General features: G+C 43.5%; 1 protein-coding gene across 1 annotated transcript; it reads left to right on the top strand.

Annotated features, from left to right (window-relative positions):
* The first annotated feature begins 2,144 nt into the window (after positions 1–2,144).
* On the top strand, positions 2,145–9,686 carry WNT9B (Wnt family member 9B). The gene is made up of 3 exons (XM_075523036.1): positions 2,145–2,235; positions 8,024–8,289; positions 9,210–9,686. The coding sequence occupies exons 1-3, from the start codon at positions 2,160–2,162 to the stop codon at positions 9,684–9,686; spliced, it is 819 nt and encodes a 272-aa protein (XP_075379151.1). The 5' UTR covers positions 2,145–2,159.
* Positions 9,687–12,929: the final 3,243 nt, after the last annotated feature.

Raw genomic sequence — 12,929 nt, forward strand, 5'->3', positions numbered from 1 at the left:
CTCACCCACGTGGTTTTTAAAGTTTAACACTTGCTGTGTGATTCCCAATGATTCCTCGGTTCTTTGTTAGTTTGCAGGTCTCTGGATGATTTCCACGTGTTAGTTAATCACACTTATTCCTACTTACAGACATGTGGGTGCATCTGGAGGTTGTAGGCCACTGTGAGAATGAATGCAGAAGTACTGCGGGGTTAGGTCAGCTGAAATGTGCTATAACTCCCATGCCTGGACAGACTGGATTGACTACAGAGAGATCTAGACAACTAGCTCAGAAATAGATGTCCATGAAGTATGTGGAGGACTAAAATCGCAGCTGCAGTGCTTGACTTGCATCCTCCATAATGAAGATTATATCCCTTATAGGAATATGGTCTTACTTGAACAGTTAGAAATGTCTGTCTTTTGTGGAGCCAGGTAAGTCTCATCTTGGTCACCTCCATCGGTTAAAATTCTTTGCTTGTGAACTGGAGCATGGTAGAGAGCGTGGACACTTGTCATGTTCACTGGCACAGACTTTCCTCTTCTCTCTCTGCCACCACAGCCTGGCATTTGCTGTGCAGAAGGAAACACCTGGAAACGACCGGTCAGACCTGGTCAGATAACAGAGCTGCGAAAGAGCCATGCTTTTACAAGGAACCTAATAATGGTGCAGAGGTGAAGAATCTCACTTTCTACACTACTGTGAGGAATTGCTTGTTTGGCTTTGTACCAGCCTGCTAACTGGTGTCCATCTCCATCTGGCTTGGTTTGCTCAAGCATTGAGCTGTGCAGGGAAGATGATGGAGAGTCACTGCACTGCTGGTGGGGGTGCCAGCAGCCAGATAGTCTTTGTAGACGTGCTTAAGAGATTGCTCCTGATTGCATCCCTCCCTATCCAGCTTTGCTTGTCTGACTGCCACACGTACTTCGTGGAGCAGCATAGCCTAGTTTGCCTGACTGGGGGAGAGGAACAAGAACCAACTGGCTCATCTGTTTGTCCATGTTGAACTACCTATGGACTTGCAAAGAAAACAACGGGGTTTGGGGGAGGGGAGGCATAATCTGCAGATGTTAATGTTGGGGCTGAGATGTGTCCAAATGTAAAGATTTAGGGGGTTTCCATTTATCTGTCTGTTTTTGGTATTTTTCGGGGTGGGGGGGTTGATGCACTCTGTGATTCTTACCTGTTTGGTAATCAGGAGTGGCACTCCTGATCAGTATTGTGCAAATGTATGACTCCTCCCGGTTTGTCTGCAGCCCTCAAATCTTGCATCAATGTAAAATAATTTCTGTGTATTTTCAAGCATCCTAAAGATATTAAGGGAGATAAATTTTGCAAGAAAAATATTGTCTTGCCATGAAAAGTGAAACCATTTGTCTCAAAAATTTGCAACATTTTTCAGCTGAATCATATATAGACACATTGCATTTGGCAATACATTTTTAGTTGACCTTTCCTATATTTTTTTCAGCGAGAAAACATTTTCCAGCAAAAGTTGTGCTTGCTCTAGAAAGGTGGGCATTGATAATGTGTCCCTATTGGTCTTTCCTAGCTATGTCTAGTGGTATGGCACCAGTGCACACAAAACCCTGAAAGGACGTTGTTAATGCTTTATGGAGTTAGCACAGAGCTGTAACACACAGTGATCTGCAGCACCATTGAGTAAAACAAATCTCTGTATGTGACAGTGAATGTATTGTGAAGGAAACAAAACTGCAGGAGTGTAAACATGTCCTCTTCATGAAGTCGAGAAAACTTCCCACCCGAGGTTGCTGGTGACAACACACATGCGTTTCTTCTTTCTCCCCACAGTCTGCTACTTTGCCTTGGTGTGTGGTGGAGATGGGATACTAGATCTAATCAATCTGTATTGATTAATCTTCTGAGCTGGTAAAGTACCCTGACCAGCAACTTTCTCAATATCCTTCCCTCTGATAACCTTTTCTCTTCCATGACTGCTGTCTTCCATAACTCACTGCTTTTTCTGCTTTCTTGCAGCTTGACCGGGAAAGAAGCTCTGAGCCACTTCCCATCCCTGGGACCCTCCACAAACTCTGCCCAGGGGAAGGTCCACGTGAAGCAGTGTGACTTGCTGAAGCTGTCCCGCAAGCAGAAGAGGCTTTGCCGGAGGGAGCCTGGCTTGGCAGAGACCTTGCGGGATGCCATCCGGCTTGGGATCATGGAGTGCCAGTACCAGTTTCGCAGTGAGCGCTGGAATTGCAGCCTGGAGGGACGGACCAGCCTGCTGAAGCGAGGTACAAGGTAGTCTTTTGTTTGCAGTATAAAATCTCACTTGGTGCTGTAGCCCCTGGAATATGCATCTCAAATTAAGCAAAGTGGGGCAGTAACCAGGGAGTGCAGAGATCATGTTTTGCCTAGGAATGGGAGCTGTGCAATTCGGGCCCTTTTGCCACAAAATATGCCTTATCCTCATCTTTCCTGTGCGATTTGTCATGGATTGAAAAGTAGAAGGAAGATCACACCCTTGGCTTCTGGATTTTTGTCCAAGACCAGAGTTTCCTAGGCTGACCATCTTCCTTGGCTGGCAGCCAGGGATGATACTGTGAAAAATAAGGGTTAGTGCTTCATATCAAGGGACATTTTAAGAAAAGACTCTTTTTAGCTCTTTGGATATTTTCATATGTAAATCTCTGTTGTTCTCAGATACCAAATTTAATCCTAATTTACTGTTTGAAAAAGCTATTTATCAGCATTAAGGCATTTCAGTGCATGTTTACAAATATCTCCCAAGACTCTCTCACAGGTATTTGGAGTTTCTGCAGAAGTTCAGACAGAGTGGACAGAAGAGCCACTGGCTTCTGTTCCACAGAAGGCTTTAGAGGAAGAAAATGTTCTGTAAGTTCTGTATCTGAGGTAGGAGGGAGCATATTTATAGCAAATTATAAGAGTTTGAGAAAAATAGAATTCAGATAGACCCTGAAACTATTTCTTACTAAAAGTTCCCAGAGCATGCACATAGACTCTGCTGAACCTGTCCTCATCCAAACGTGCGTGACCAGCCTGTTAGAGAGTTTCAGCCCTTCAATAACGTTTAGTAGCATTTACTGAGTTTCAGTCTTCAGTATTATTGAGTTTCAGTCCTTGGGTAATGTTTAGTAAGTTAATGTCTTAAAAATGTTAATTTTATTTAGTATTGGGATTGAAACTTTTTAATATTTCCATTTAAAATTGTCAGATGTTATTACTGTAAATATTAAGTTAATATTTTAGTAAACCAGCATATACAAGATCAGATTTACTTCATTGCAAGGCTCTATTGTGAATTTTTTAGCACACTGTGGAAGAAGCTGTTTGTGATCATTTTGAGTGACTTTCTGACATCTGTACCTTCATCAACCTCAAAAAACTTGAAAATGACAATTGAATAATCCTCATCTTCAAATAGCTGGAAAACATTTAATTATCTGGTGGTGGCATGCCTCAACATTTCCACGGACTCCTGACTGACAAAATAAAATATCACCTGTAATTTAAAACCTGTTTTGGCAGATGAGGATAAGTGTTTGAAAACTTTTATTACACAATCTTAAGGATCAAATGATGATTTAATACAGAAAAGTATGCTATATACTTCTCCTATATGAAAGGACAGTTGGCTGGAAGCAATTATTAGTTCTCATTTTCCTTTATCTTGCAAATAGGTTAGTTTCTTTCACAAAGAACATGAGCACTTTCAGCTGCCAGTTTTGATCTGTTTCTCACATATTCCTACTGCTGTTTTGTGGCTGCCTTGGAAATTCTTGGTCAGACAATGGACTATGCTCCTTTCACCCAAGTAGTGATGAAGAGTTTTAGAAATGATTAAATCATTTGATATCGCCATGGTCCTAGAGAAACTGTAAAGAAAAACACACACTTTTTAATGGTCTTTGATGGTCTTCTGAGTGCAAGAGGGGAAAAAAGATCATGTCCCAGTGAGATGATTCATTTTTGTAATAGGTGAGAAGCCACACTTAATTTGCAGTGACAACTGAAAATTTTCTGTGACTGATTGGGATCACCTATGCTTTTCCTTCTTCTACAGATGCCAACATCTTTTCTCCTGTGTTTGCATGCTTTTAGTAAGTAAAAAAAATGCCAAGGGCTTTCTGCTTTTTGAAACACCAGATTTATTTTCACAGTCTGCACCATTTGTTGTTTTACATTGACACTCCTCTGGATACAACTGGGAAACTCCTTTTGCATAACCTACAATCCTTCTATGACTATGGCAATCAGTTATTATGGCTACTACTCTTCACTGATCCATACAAAATCCTTCTGCATTCCTTCTCCACTTCTTTAAAAATCCATGAAAATAGGTAGATTTAAAATTATTCTGGACAGACATTACAAGCATGGTGGCAGTTGGTGTCTTTATATGAAGATGGTAAAGCAATGATGATCTTTTGGTTTCCAAGGTGTGCCATAAAGGCAGTCAATTGCTGCTGGAGGTCAGGTAAGCAGTATTTAATCTCAAACAACATGGTGATTTGGGGAAAATAAATACCTGTAGCAATGACAGCTCAGATCCAGCCACTCAGAAAAACCCTTCTTGAGAAATGAGCACTCTACAATCCTTCCCTCCATCATTTCTTCCCTCAGCATTTATTTGCTTCATGTTGGTCAGATTCTTTGACCTTCAAGCAGTGGTTTCATTGATGTCATGAGGAATCTAGGAATGGTACAGCACAGGAGCGGTGGCTTAGAGATGTAGAATTTCCATCATTGGAGATTTTGAGAACTCAGTTGGACAAAGCCCTGAGCAACTTTATCTGGCATTGGAGTTAGCCCTGCTTTCAGCAGGAGGTTGCACTAAAGACCTTGAGAAGTCCTTCCATCCTAAATCTTTCTACAATTCTATAGCTTTCTGGTCTGCTCTTTTTTTGTTTGTTTGTTTGTTGTTTTTTTGTTGTGTCATCCCCTCCCCCCTTCCTCTCCCCACCCCAAGAGATGTCTCTTCCACTTGCTCTGAAATGCTCACACTATCTTTATTGTAGCATTGAAAAATCTTTGACCCTGAGCATCTTGCCTTTGGCAGAATCACCACATGGCTAAACTCCTCCTATTATAGTATTCTTTGTGGTCTAGAGCACACCACACCACAGAACAGTGTCTTGCCATTGCAGAAAATGTCCTTCTGTATTTATAGGCTGCTGAGCTAAGAAATAATTCCAGAGAGCTCAGGGGAAGACTTGGACATGTGCAAGGTCCTACCAGGGGGAGCTGGCTTGCTTCAACATCTTGAAATTCAACTGTGTGCTCGATGTTTGCAACCAAACTGACAAGCAAAGACATGTGCATTTAGATGTTCTCCCTTGCATCGAGTGTTTAAGATTTCATTATAGTCACTGGCAACTCAGTCAATAGGGTCAGGAGGGTGACTCATCCCTAAACCAGACCCTGACAGCCTGGGCATCGGGTCCAGGCTCCACTGGCTGTGGTGACAAGAGCTCCATTGACATAGTGGGAGGATAGATACCCAGGACACATGGAGAAACCTCCATTTAGATCTTCTCAAATAATGTTCGTTGGAGCTGATCCCTGCTCATTTGTGCTATGTCCTACTGAAAATGTTATTCCACAAGGACTTAAGGACCATTCAGTTTTTCCTTTACTCACGTGATTTGTGAATTAAACAATTGAATGGTGATCAGTCCCTTAGGACAAAGTAGAAGGCACCATCTTAGACTTTTCAGACAAGCATTTGGCAGCCTGGTGACATTGAACCTTTGCCATAAAAGGAGGTGGGAGGGGGAGAGAAGAAGGAGACGATTTGAAAGTATGCTCGTTATCTTCAGTTACTGCTGTCTGCAGTGGCCTGACCACAAGCAATGGTCTCTGATTTCAAGTGGGTTGAAATCTGGCCAGCACTTAGGTGGAGTGCCACAGAAGAAACCAAACCATCACTGGTCAGAAATAGCAGAAGCAGTGTGGTATTCCACAAAGTCAGATTTAGCAGGGTATGTGGAGCTGACTGGTACTGCTAGCTTTATATGGTATGGAAAAGTGTTTCTAAAATGCTCTCCTATCTTCTGGTATCAGTATGTCAGATAGGATATTGGGAATCTGGTAAGCAATTGGTAAGCTACCGGAATTATTTTTCAGATTTAGGATCTCTAATGTATCTTATCCTCTCTTATATCCTTCTTTTGGGTTAACCAGTGTTTGAAAATGTGTGAGCAACATGTTGCTATCCATAATCTGTATTGACTGTGTCCCATATCAGCTTTTCCAAAACTTTTGATGGATTTGGTGACATTTTTTCATTATTATTCCAGTACCCTGAGAGATTTTGTAGAACATCATCAACTAGAGAGCTTAGTTGCAAGTTACTTGTCCCAGTGATACAGAACTAAAATGGTGAGCTAGGAAGCAGTTTGTTTACTGAGCTCCTTGACCTCCTCCACATTTTCTTGACTATCTCATCCACATCCATCCTGTTTCTAGATCTTTCCTCTAAAATTCTGGAATTCTAACAAGCTCCTATGAAGTCTATATTGAAGTCTCTAATGCAGCCTCTCCATTATGTTCATGGTTAGTCAATTTTTCATTCTTCTCACTGATAGCTATCAGAACTCTGTCCTGTTCTCTGGTCAGATTTATGGTGACTTCACTCGGATCTCAGCAGTCAGTGGTCTGATCTGTTATTACAGCTGGATGGGAATTCTTTGAGGGAACAAAATGATGGAAAGTTTTGAGGTTGGACTGGATGAATTCTAGAGGTCCCCTCCAACCTCTGCTCAAAGCAGGGCTAACTGCCAGACTAGATCAGGTCTCTACGGTTCTCCTTCTCTCTTTCATTTTGGGGGGAAACAGATTTGTTTCCTTCTGATGTGGAAGGAAAATTGGCATTTTCCAATGTGGAATATTTGTTTGCTTCAATGTGTTTCCTTCCATGCAATGTGAAAGTGTTCTATTTTTCATAAATCAAAAAGTTTCTGTTTTGGCCAATCTCATCCATTCCTGCACTCTGAGCTATTGATCAGTCACCTGTCTTTCTCTTCCTTGCTCTAGTTCCTAAATTGTGGACTTGTGAAGCAATTTCCTATTAATAGTTTTAATTTCTGCAAATAAACTCTGGAGGAAATGTTAAGATTTTCCCCTGATTAAATAGGAGACCAAAGAAATAATCAAACCAAAATATTTTGGGGTTTAGGTCAGGTTTGTGTCAATCAGTGTTTTCTGGAACTTCTGTGGAGCTCATGGGTGCCATGTCAACATGCCCCTTCCTATCTGATTCCATGTCTTCAGACTGAATTTCTATTCAGGCACTGTACTTTCTTTCCTGGTTAAAATGTCATGGTGTGTCATGGTCACATACCTCACAGCAAACGTAGCCAAGCTGGGAAGCTTGCTTTAGAAAGGAGAAAAGCTTCAGAAACCATCACCACAGTCATTGGGAGTAGAAAATTTACAGGGAAGTCAGAAAAGCCACTCGTGTGGGAGAGTTCGTCCTTCTTGCCAAAGATGCCCTTCAACTTAGAACCTTTCCTAATCAAACTACTTGTGATGTTTCCATATGAAATACTACTATACTGTGCCAACACAGTCCCAGATAAAAACATTTCAAAATAACGGGTCAGATTTTTAAAATATTTTTTTCAGTCTCTACTAAATATCTCCTGATTTTAAGACACAACATGATTTCAGTGACAGTCTCTATTCACACCTGTCAGCTCTGTGGTGAGGATGAGGACAAATGGAGTTTCATGACTGTAGCTTTTTGCAGTTGAATATTTTCCCAGGACTGTTTGGCTGTTGCCACCCATCCCTTGATTCATGAGTGGTCTCCTGTCTCCAAATTGGGTCAGTCACAGCCACCAGGTGAGACTGGGGTGTTACTACACCAGTTACTTCAAACATGATATTGAGATTCTCTGCTAGCAATGGTGTACAGGTAATGGAAGAGTTTTGTCTATTTGATTTCTAAGTATTGTGCTTGGTTTTAGTTCATGGACAGTCAGGAGAGCCAGTGAGGTAGATGAACACCTTATTTTGCCTTTCCTGCTCCTACCCTCTCCTAATCCTTCTCCTGTGCAGGCTTTAAGGAAACTGCCTTCCTCTATGCAGTGTCCTCCGCAGCTCTTACCCACTCCCTGGCCAGAGCATGTAGTGCTGGGCGCATGGAGCGCTGCACCTGCGATGACTCCCCAGACCTGGAGAACCGCAAGGCCTGGCAATGGGGCGTTTGTGGAGACAACCTCAAATACAGCACCAAGTTCCTGAAAAAATTCTTGGGTCAGAAGAGGATTGGCAAAGACCTGCGGGCCAAGGTGGACATCCACAACACCAATGTTGGCATCAAGGTGAGGAGCTGCAGCAGCAGCAGGCCTAGAAAGAAGTTAGGACTCAGTGCAAGTCTTCTAACCCATCTTCAGCCAAGGCTGTTTGTGAAAGGGGTATTCACTGCCCCTACTCACAAACCAGACCTGTTTACTGGTGTGTTGTGGACCTTATGGTACTGAGAGCTCCCTGGAAAGACTCCTGAACTCTGGTGTGAGGAGTTGCATGTTGAGTGGCAGAGTAGCATCCTGTATCCTCTAGTGGTATCAGGGGCTGAATGACAGCAATATGCAGCATGGTAACAGCTGTAAAACTCACTGGCTGAATTACTCTGTGAGTTACGCCATGGCCACAGGGAGTTTTGAGAACAGCTAGAGCTTCAGAGCTGGTGGGACATGTGAAGCAGATTAAGGGTTGACACTCTTGAGATCAATTACGAGTCTGCTGGCAATTTGCTATGGAACTAGTCATGTCACAAGTTTGGGTCAGGGAGACCATTAGATCAAGCATTTTGGCCTGTATGTTACAGGCTACTGACTTATCATTGTTTTCCATTTACTGAGTCCAATTACTTGTTTGATTAGAGCACTATCTTGATTTGAATATACCAAAGGTGAGTATCTCCACCATGCTGGAGATACTCCGTTTCATGGCTGACTACTCCTGCTATTCCAAACAGGCTTAGTAAGAATTTGGCTGGCTTCAGTATTCAGCCATTTGTCCTTATTCAGGCTTTCTACTCTCTGTCTCACCAGTCAACTCTGTAGCCATTCTTCTGTTGTTTTTCTTTTTTTCACTTTTTCCTCTGTAAAATAGGAATAATACCAATAAAACTGAAGTAATTCCAGGCTGTCTGCAATCTGAGGTATTGCCTCTACCCAGAATTAGGCTCATGGTCCTGGCAGACCACCACATAATGACTACCACTTCTCTTCCTCATCAGGCTGTGAAAAATGGTCTCAAAACCACATGCAAGTGCCATGGCGTCTCCGGCTCATGTGCTGTCCGGACATGCTGGAAACAGCTTTCACCTTTCCATGAGATTGGACGACTGCTGAAGCTGCGCTATGATGATGCTGTCAAGGTCTTCAGCACCACCAATGATGCTGTGGGACACTCGGAGCTGGCTGGCCCACAGAGACACAGCCATTCCCCCAAGCACCCCGCTTCGCCCCGATCTACTGACCTGGTGTATGTGGAAGACTCCCCCAGTTTCTGTCGTCCCAGCAAATATTCCCTGGGAACTGCTGGGAGGACCTGCTCTCGGGAAGGCAACTGTGACAGCATGTGCTGTGGACGAGGCTATAACACCCAGAGCCGGCTGGTTACCTTCTCTTGCCACTGTCAGGTGCAGTGGTGTTGCTATGTTGAGTGCCAACAGTGCATGCAGGAAGAGGTGGTCTACAGCTGCAAGCAGTAAAGTCAGTGCTAGAGGGTCAAGACAAGTCCTAGAGTACAAGAAAGCAGTAGGGAGAGAGACATGATTCTCTGCTGGGGGGTGAGGGCAAAGGCAAGCACCAAAAATGTCCAGTGCTCCTATTACCTCAATGTTGAGCTCCTCTGATCCGGGGAGAGCCCTGTATGAGGGGTGAAAACCAGAGGTTTTGTCAGGTATCAGAATAGGAAGGAGGGACAGAGAGTGGGGGTAATGTGGGTACAGCAGGAACACTGAAGCAGTCAAAAATATGTCTCTTGAGCTAAAACTTGTAATCTCATCTGCAGGAATATCCCCCTCCTCCATCCCTCACTTGCACTTATGTAAATGCGTTGGGGTGGTGACACTGAAATACTGAGGGCTTGCGCCCTGGTTCCTGGAGAGAAGAGAATTAAGGTACCAGGGAGGCAACTAACCAGAGACTGGATCCTGATGGAGCAGGGACAGCCGTGTTCCTGTACCAAGGCAAAAGGACTCTGGCAGCAGGGGATTTTCAGTGCTGTTCTCTGGGAGCTGGTTGAATCCTTTCTGCTTTGGACTCAAAGACACACTGTTGAGTAGTCTCATCTTGATGCAAGAATTGTGCCTCGGAAATACCAGTTTCCAAACAAATGGAGCTCATGTCCATCATCTCCCAGGTCTGTAGTTTGGACGTTAGACTCCAAGTGCATTTTAACCATGTTTTAACCTTGCTGTACACAGGAGAACTGGAATTGCCTCTGTTACAGTGCATGTATCGCAGGAACTCAGCTGAGGTCTGTGAAGTTACCCCTCTGCAGCATGCTGCCTCGCAGGGCGTTATTTTATGGTGGTGGATCCAGGGTGATGGTGCCAGTTATGCATCTCTCTTCCCTCCCCCCCCAATCAATCTATCAATTGCCTTTTTGTATTATGTGTATCACTCTTTGCCCTGGTGCCTGAGGTGCATCACATCCCACAGTTCTGCCCTGTGCTAATGACAGGTAAAATTTCTGAAAGGGAATTAGGAATGACAGGAACTGGGGTATCTTAAAAATTTGCAAGTCATGAGTGACAATCTCTGCACTGAGAAGTTAGATATATCTAGACAATGCAGGCATCTCTCACCATGAGAGAAGGTGACCTGGGGGAAAGAACACAGCCTGTTACAGAGTTGCGATCCCCTGACTTGTAGTCATGTTTTTCTAGTTAACTTTAAGTTAAACACAACAGAAATAGCCTGTTTTGTTTCTCTGGTTGTGTCTTAGAGAGCACTGTTGGGAATGGCAGTGAGGCAGTCCCTGACCTGGCCACCAGGTACACATAAAGGGATGTAGCACAACCTGTCTGGGTGTTGAGCTGTATTACAGTGCTTGGCAGTGTATTTGCCTGCTCCAGGGATCTTCCCAATTAATCCTGCAGCAGCAGTTAGAGCGTTTGTACCGTGAGCAGCTCTAGACAGTCCCTGAGATAACAAAGCTGCTGTATTTACTCAGTTTTGGTAATGGCTGTAAACCAGCAAGCAAGATGCTGGTGTGGAGATGGGCTGGTGCTGAAAAGAATATTTAAATGCTTAAGCTCAGATCAAAATTCATTGGCAATGTAATGGATGAAGATGCTGGTTTGGGTTCTTTAGATGGACTGATCCATAGGCTGAATTGGGTAAGGTTTCAATGTGATTGAGTTCTTCTAACAAGCAGTAAGATCTCACCTCTGTGCTCCAGCTTTTGAGTGTGGATGTGCTGAAGTCAGGGAGCTCATCTGCTCATTTACATATGCTTTGAATAATTACTTTGCAGTGATAAGTGTGTACTCACACTCTCTCTATCTTGACCCTGTTACCCTTTGCTTTTTACAACGATTTTGATTTCTGCTTCATAAAAGGATGGAAGAGAACTGTCTCAGAGCAGATCTAGCCATTAACTGGCTGTTTAGAGGCCACTAACACCTTCCCTTTGGCTAGCTACAGGTCTTTTAACGGGCTTATTCCTTTTTATCCTTTTTCTGGCTCAAGTTGACTTGAACTGAATTAAAACGCTTATGACAGACATAATACTGCAAATTGGGTTAATTGGCCTTATTTTTTTTTTTACCTCCTAAATACCCAAGAAATTAATATTGAGCAGACCATTATTTACATGTTGCTTTTAATCTTTTTGGAGTTGAAATCTTCCCACGAGTCTCAATGTTGAGCACTCAATGAAAAAACATCCCAATGAATTAAAATTGTTAGGAACAGGCATCATAGGTGAAGCAACAAAGGAACTGGTTTTGCTCTACACTAGTGATCCCAAGCCACCTGCCCCACTGACCTCCTGGCTTGTCCAGCATCGGAGAGGAAGGGAGTACCATGTCACAGCAGGGTTATATGGGGATCCCATGCCATTGCATGGAGCATTCTCATTTAAACAGGGGTTGGGACTCGGTGGGAGGAGAGGGGAAGCACAGCTTTGGGAAGCAAGTGGAAGAGGCACCACTCCGTCCTCTTGCTTTTATCAAAGCTGTACTTCTCAGTGGCTAGTAATTTCTGGGCATGAACAATCCATTCTCTACACCCAGATGTCATAATTTGAGGGCAGCTAGGATGCTCCTAGGTGGTGGAAAGTGTTCTTGATGGTCTTGTTTCTTTTTATTTCCTTTTTGGGCTAATGTTGACGAAGTGAACTAAGGGGATTTCAGCAGACACATCACTGCAGGTTGGGATTCATGCATTGTCCAGATCAGGCAACAGGACTTGCACAAGGTCACTGCAGGCAAGAACTCAGGATAGAACTGGTTTTTAATGGCTTAGTAAGTTCTGTCTGTAGCTTTGCCATGAAGTTGTTTGAAGAAAAAAAAACACTTCTGTAACCTCCTAGTAATGTTGTTTGGGTCAGTGTCACCTGCTGACGGCTGCATTCCCGTGAGGGGTAATGAATCTGCTCTCTTGTTTCTTAAAAGAGCAGGCTGTTTGTGTCACTTTGAGTGTTAGGTCTTCTCTTAAGAGCTTTGTGTTCGTTGAACTCCAAGTGACCCTGCTGAGCAGCATTGTGTTTGAGTCTTGCAGTAGGAACTATCAGGCTGCACACTGGGAGCAGGTCTATGAAACTCTGATGTACTCCTGCCCTCCAAACTCAGCTTGGACCCGTTGGAAAGGATCTACCATCCATCTCACACATAAGTGAAAATCTCTTTTCTCCCCTCCCCAGTGACTCCAGTAACAGTAAAGGTTGGAGCTTGGCTGAGGTGGCTGTTGGGCTACAGCCTAAACAGGAGCCTCCCTGGACCCGG

This window comes from Mycteria americana, chromosome 22 (assembly GCF_035582795.1).
Source record: "Mycteria americana isolate JAX WOST 10 ecotype Jacksonville Zoo and Gardens chromosome 22, USCA_MyAme_1.0, whole genome shotgun sequence".
In the NCBI taxonomy this organism is placed as follows: domain Eukaryota; kingdom Metazoa; phylum Chordata; class Aves; order Ciconiiformes; family Ciconiidae; genus Mycteria; species Mycteria americana.

Excerpts from the sequence above, each read along its gene's own strand:
- WNT9B (XM_075523036.1), top strand. The coding sequence starts at position 2,160 with ATGGAGTGCCAGTACCAGTTTCGCAGTGAGCGCTGGAATTGCAGCCTG. Across the intron at positions 2,236-8,023 it reads GACCAGCCTGCTGAAGCGAG|GCTTTAAGGAAACTGCCTTC; the intron begins GTACAAGGTAGT and ends TCTCCTGTGCAG. Across the intron at positions 8,290-9,209 it reads ACACCAATGTTGGCATCAAG|GCTGTGAAAAATGGTCTCAA; the intron begins GTGAGGAGCTGC and ends CTTCCTCATCAG.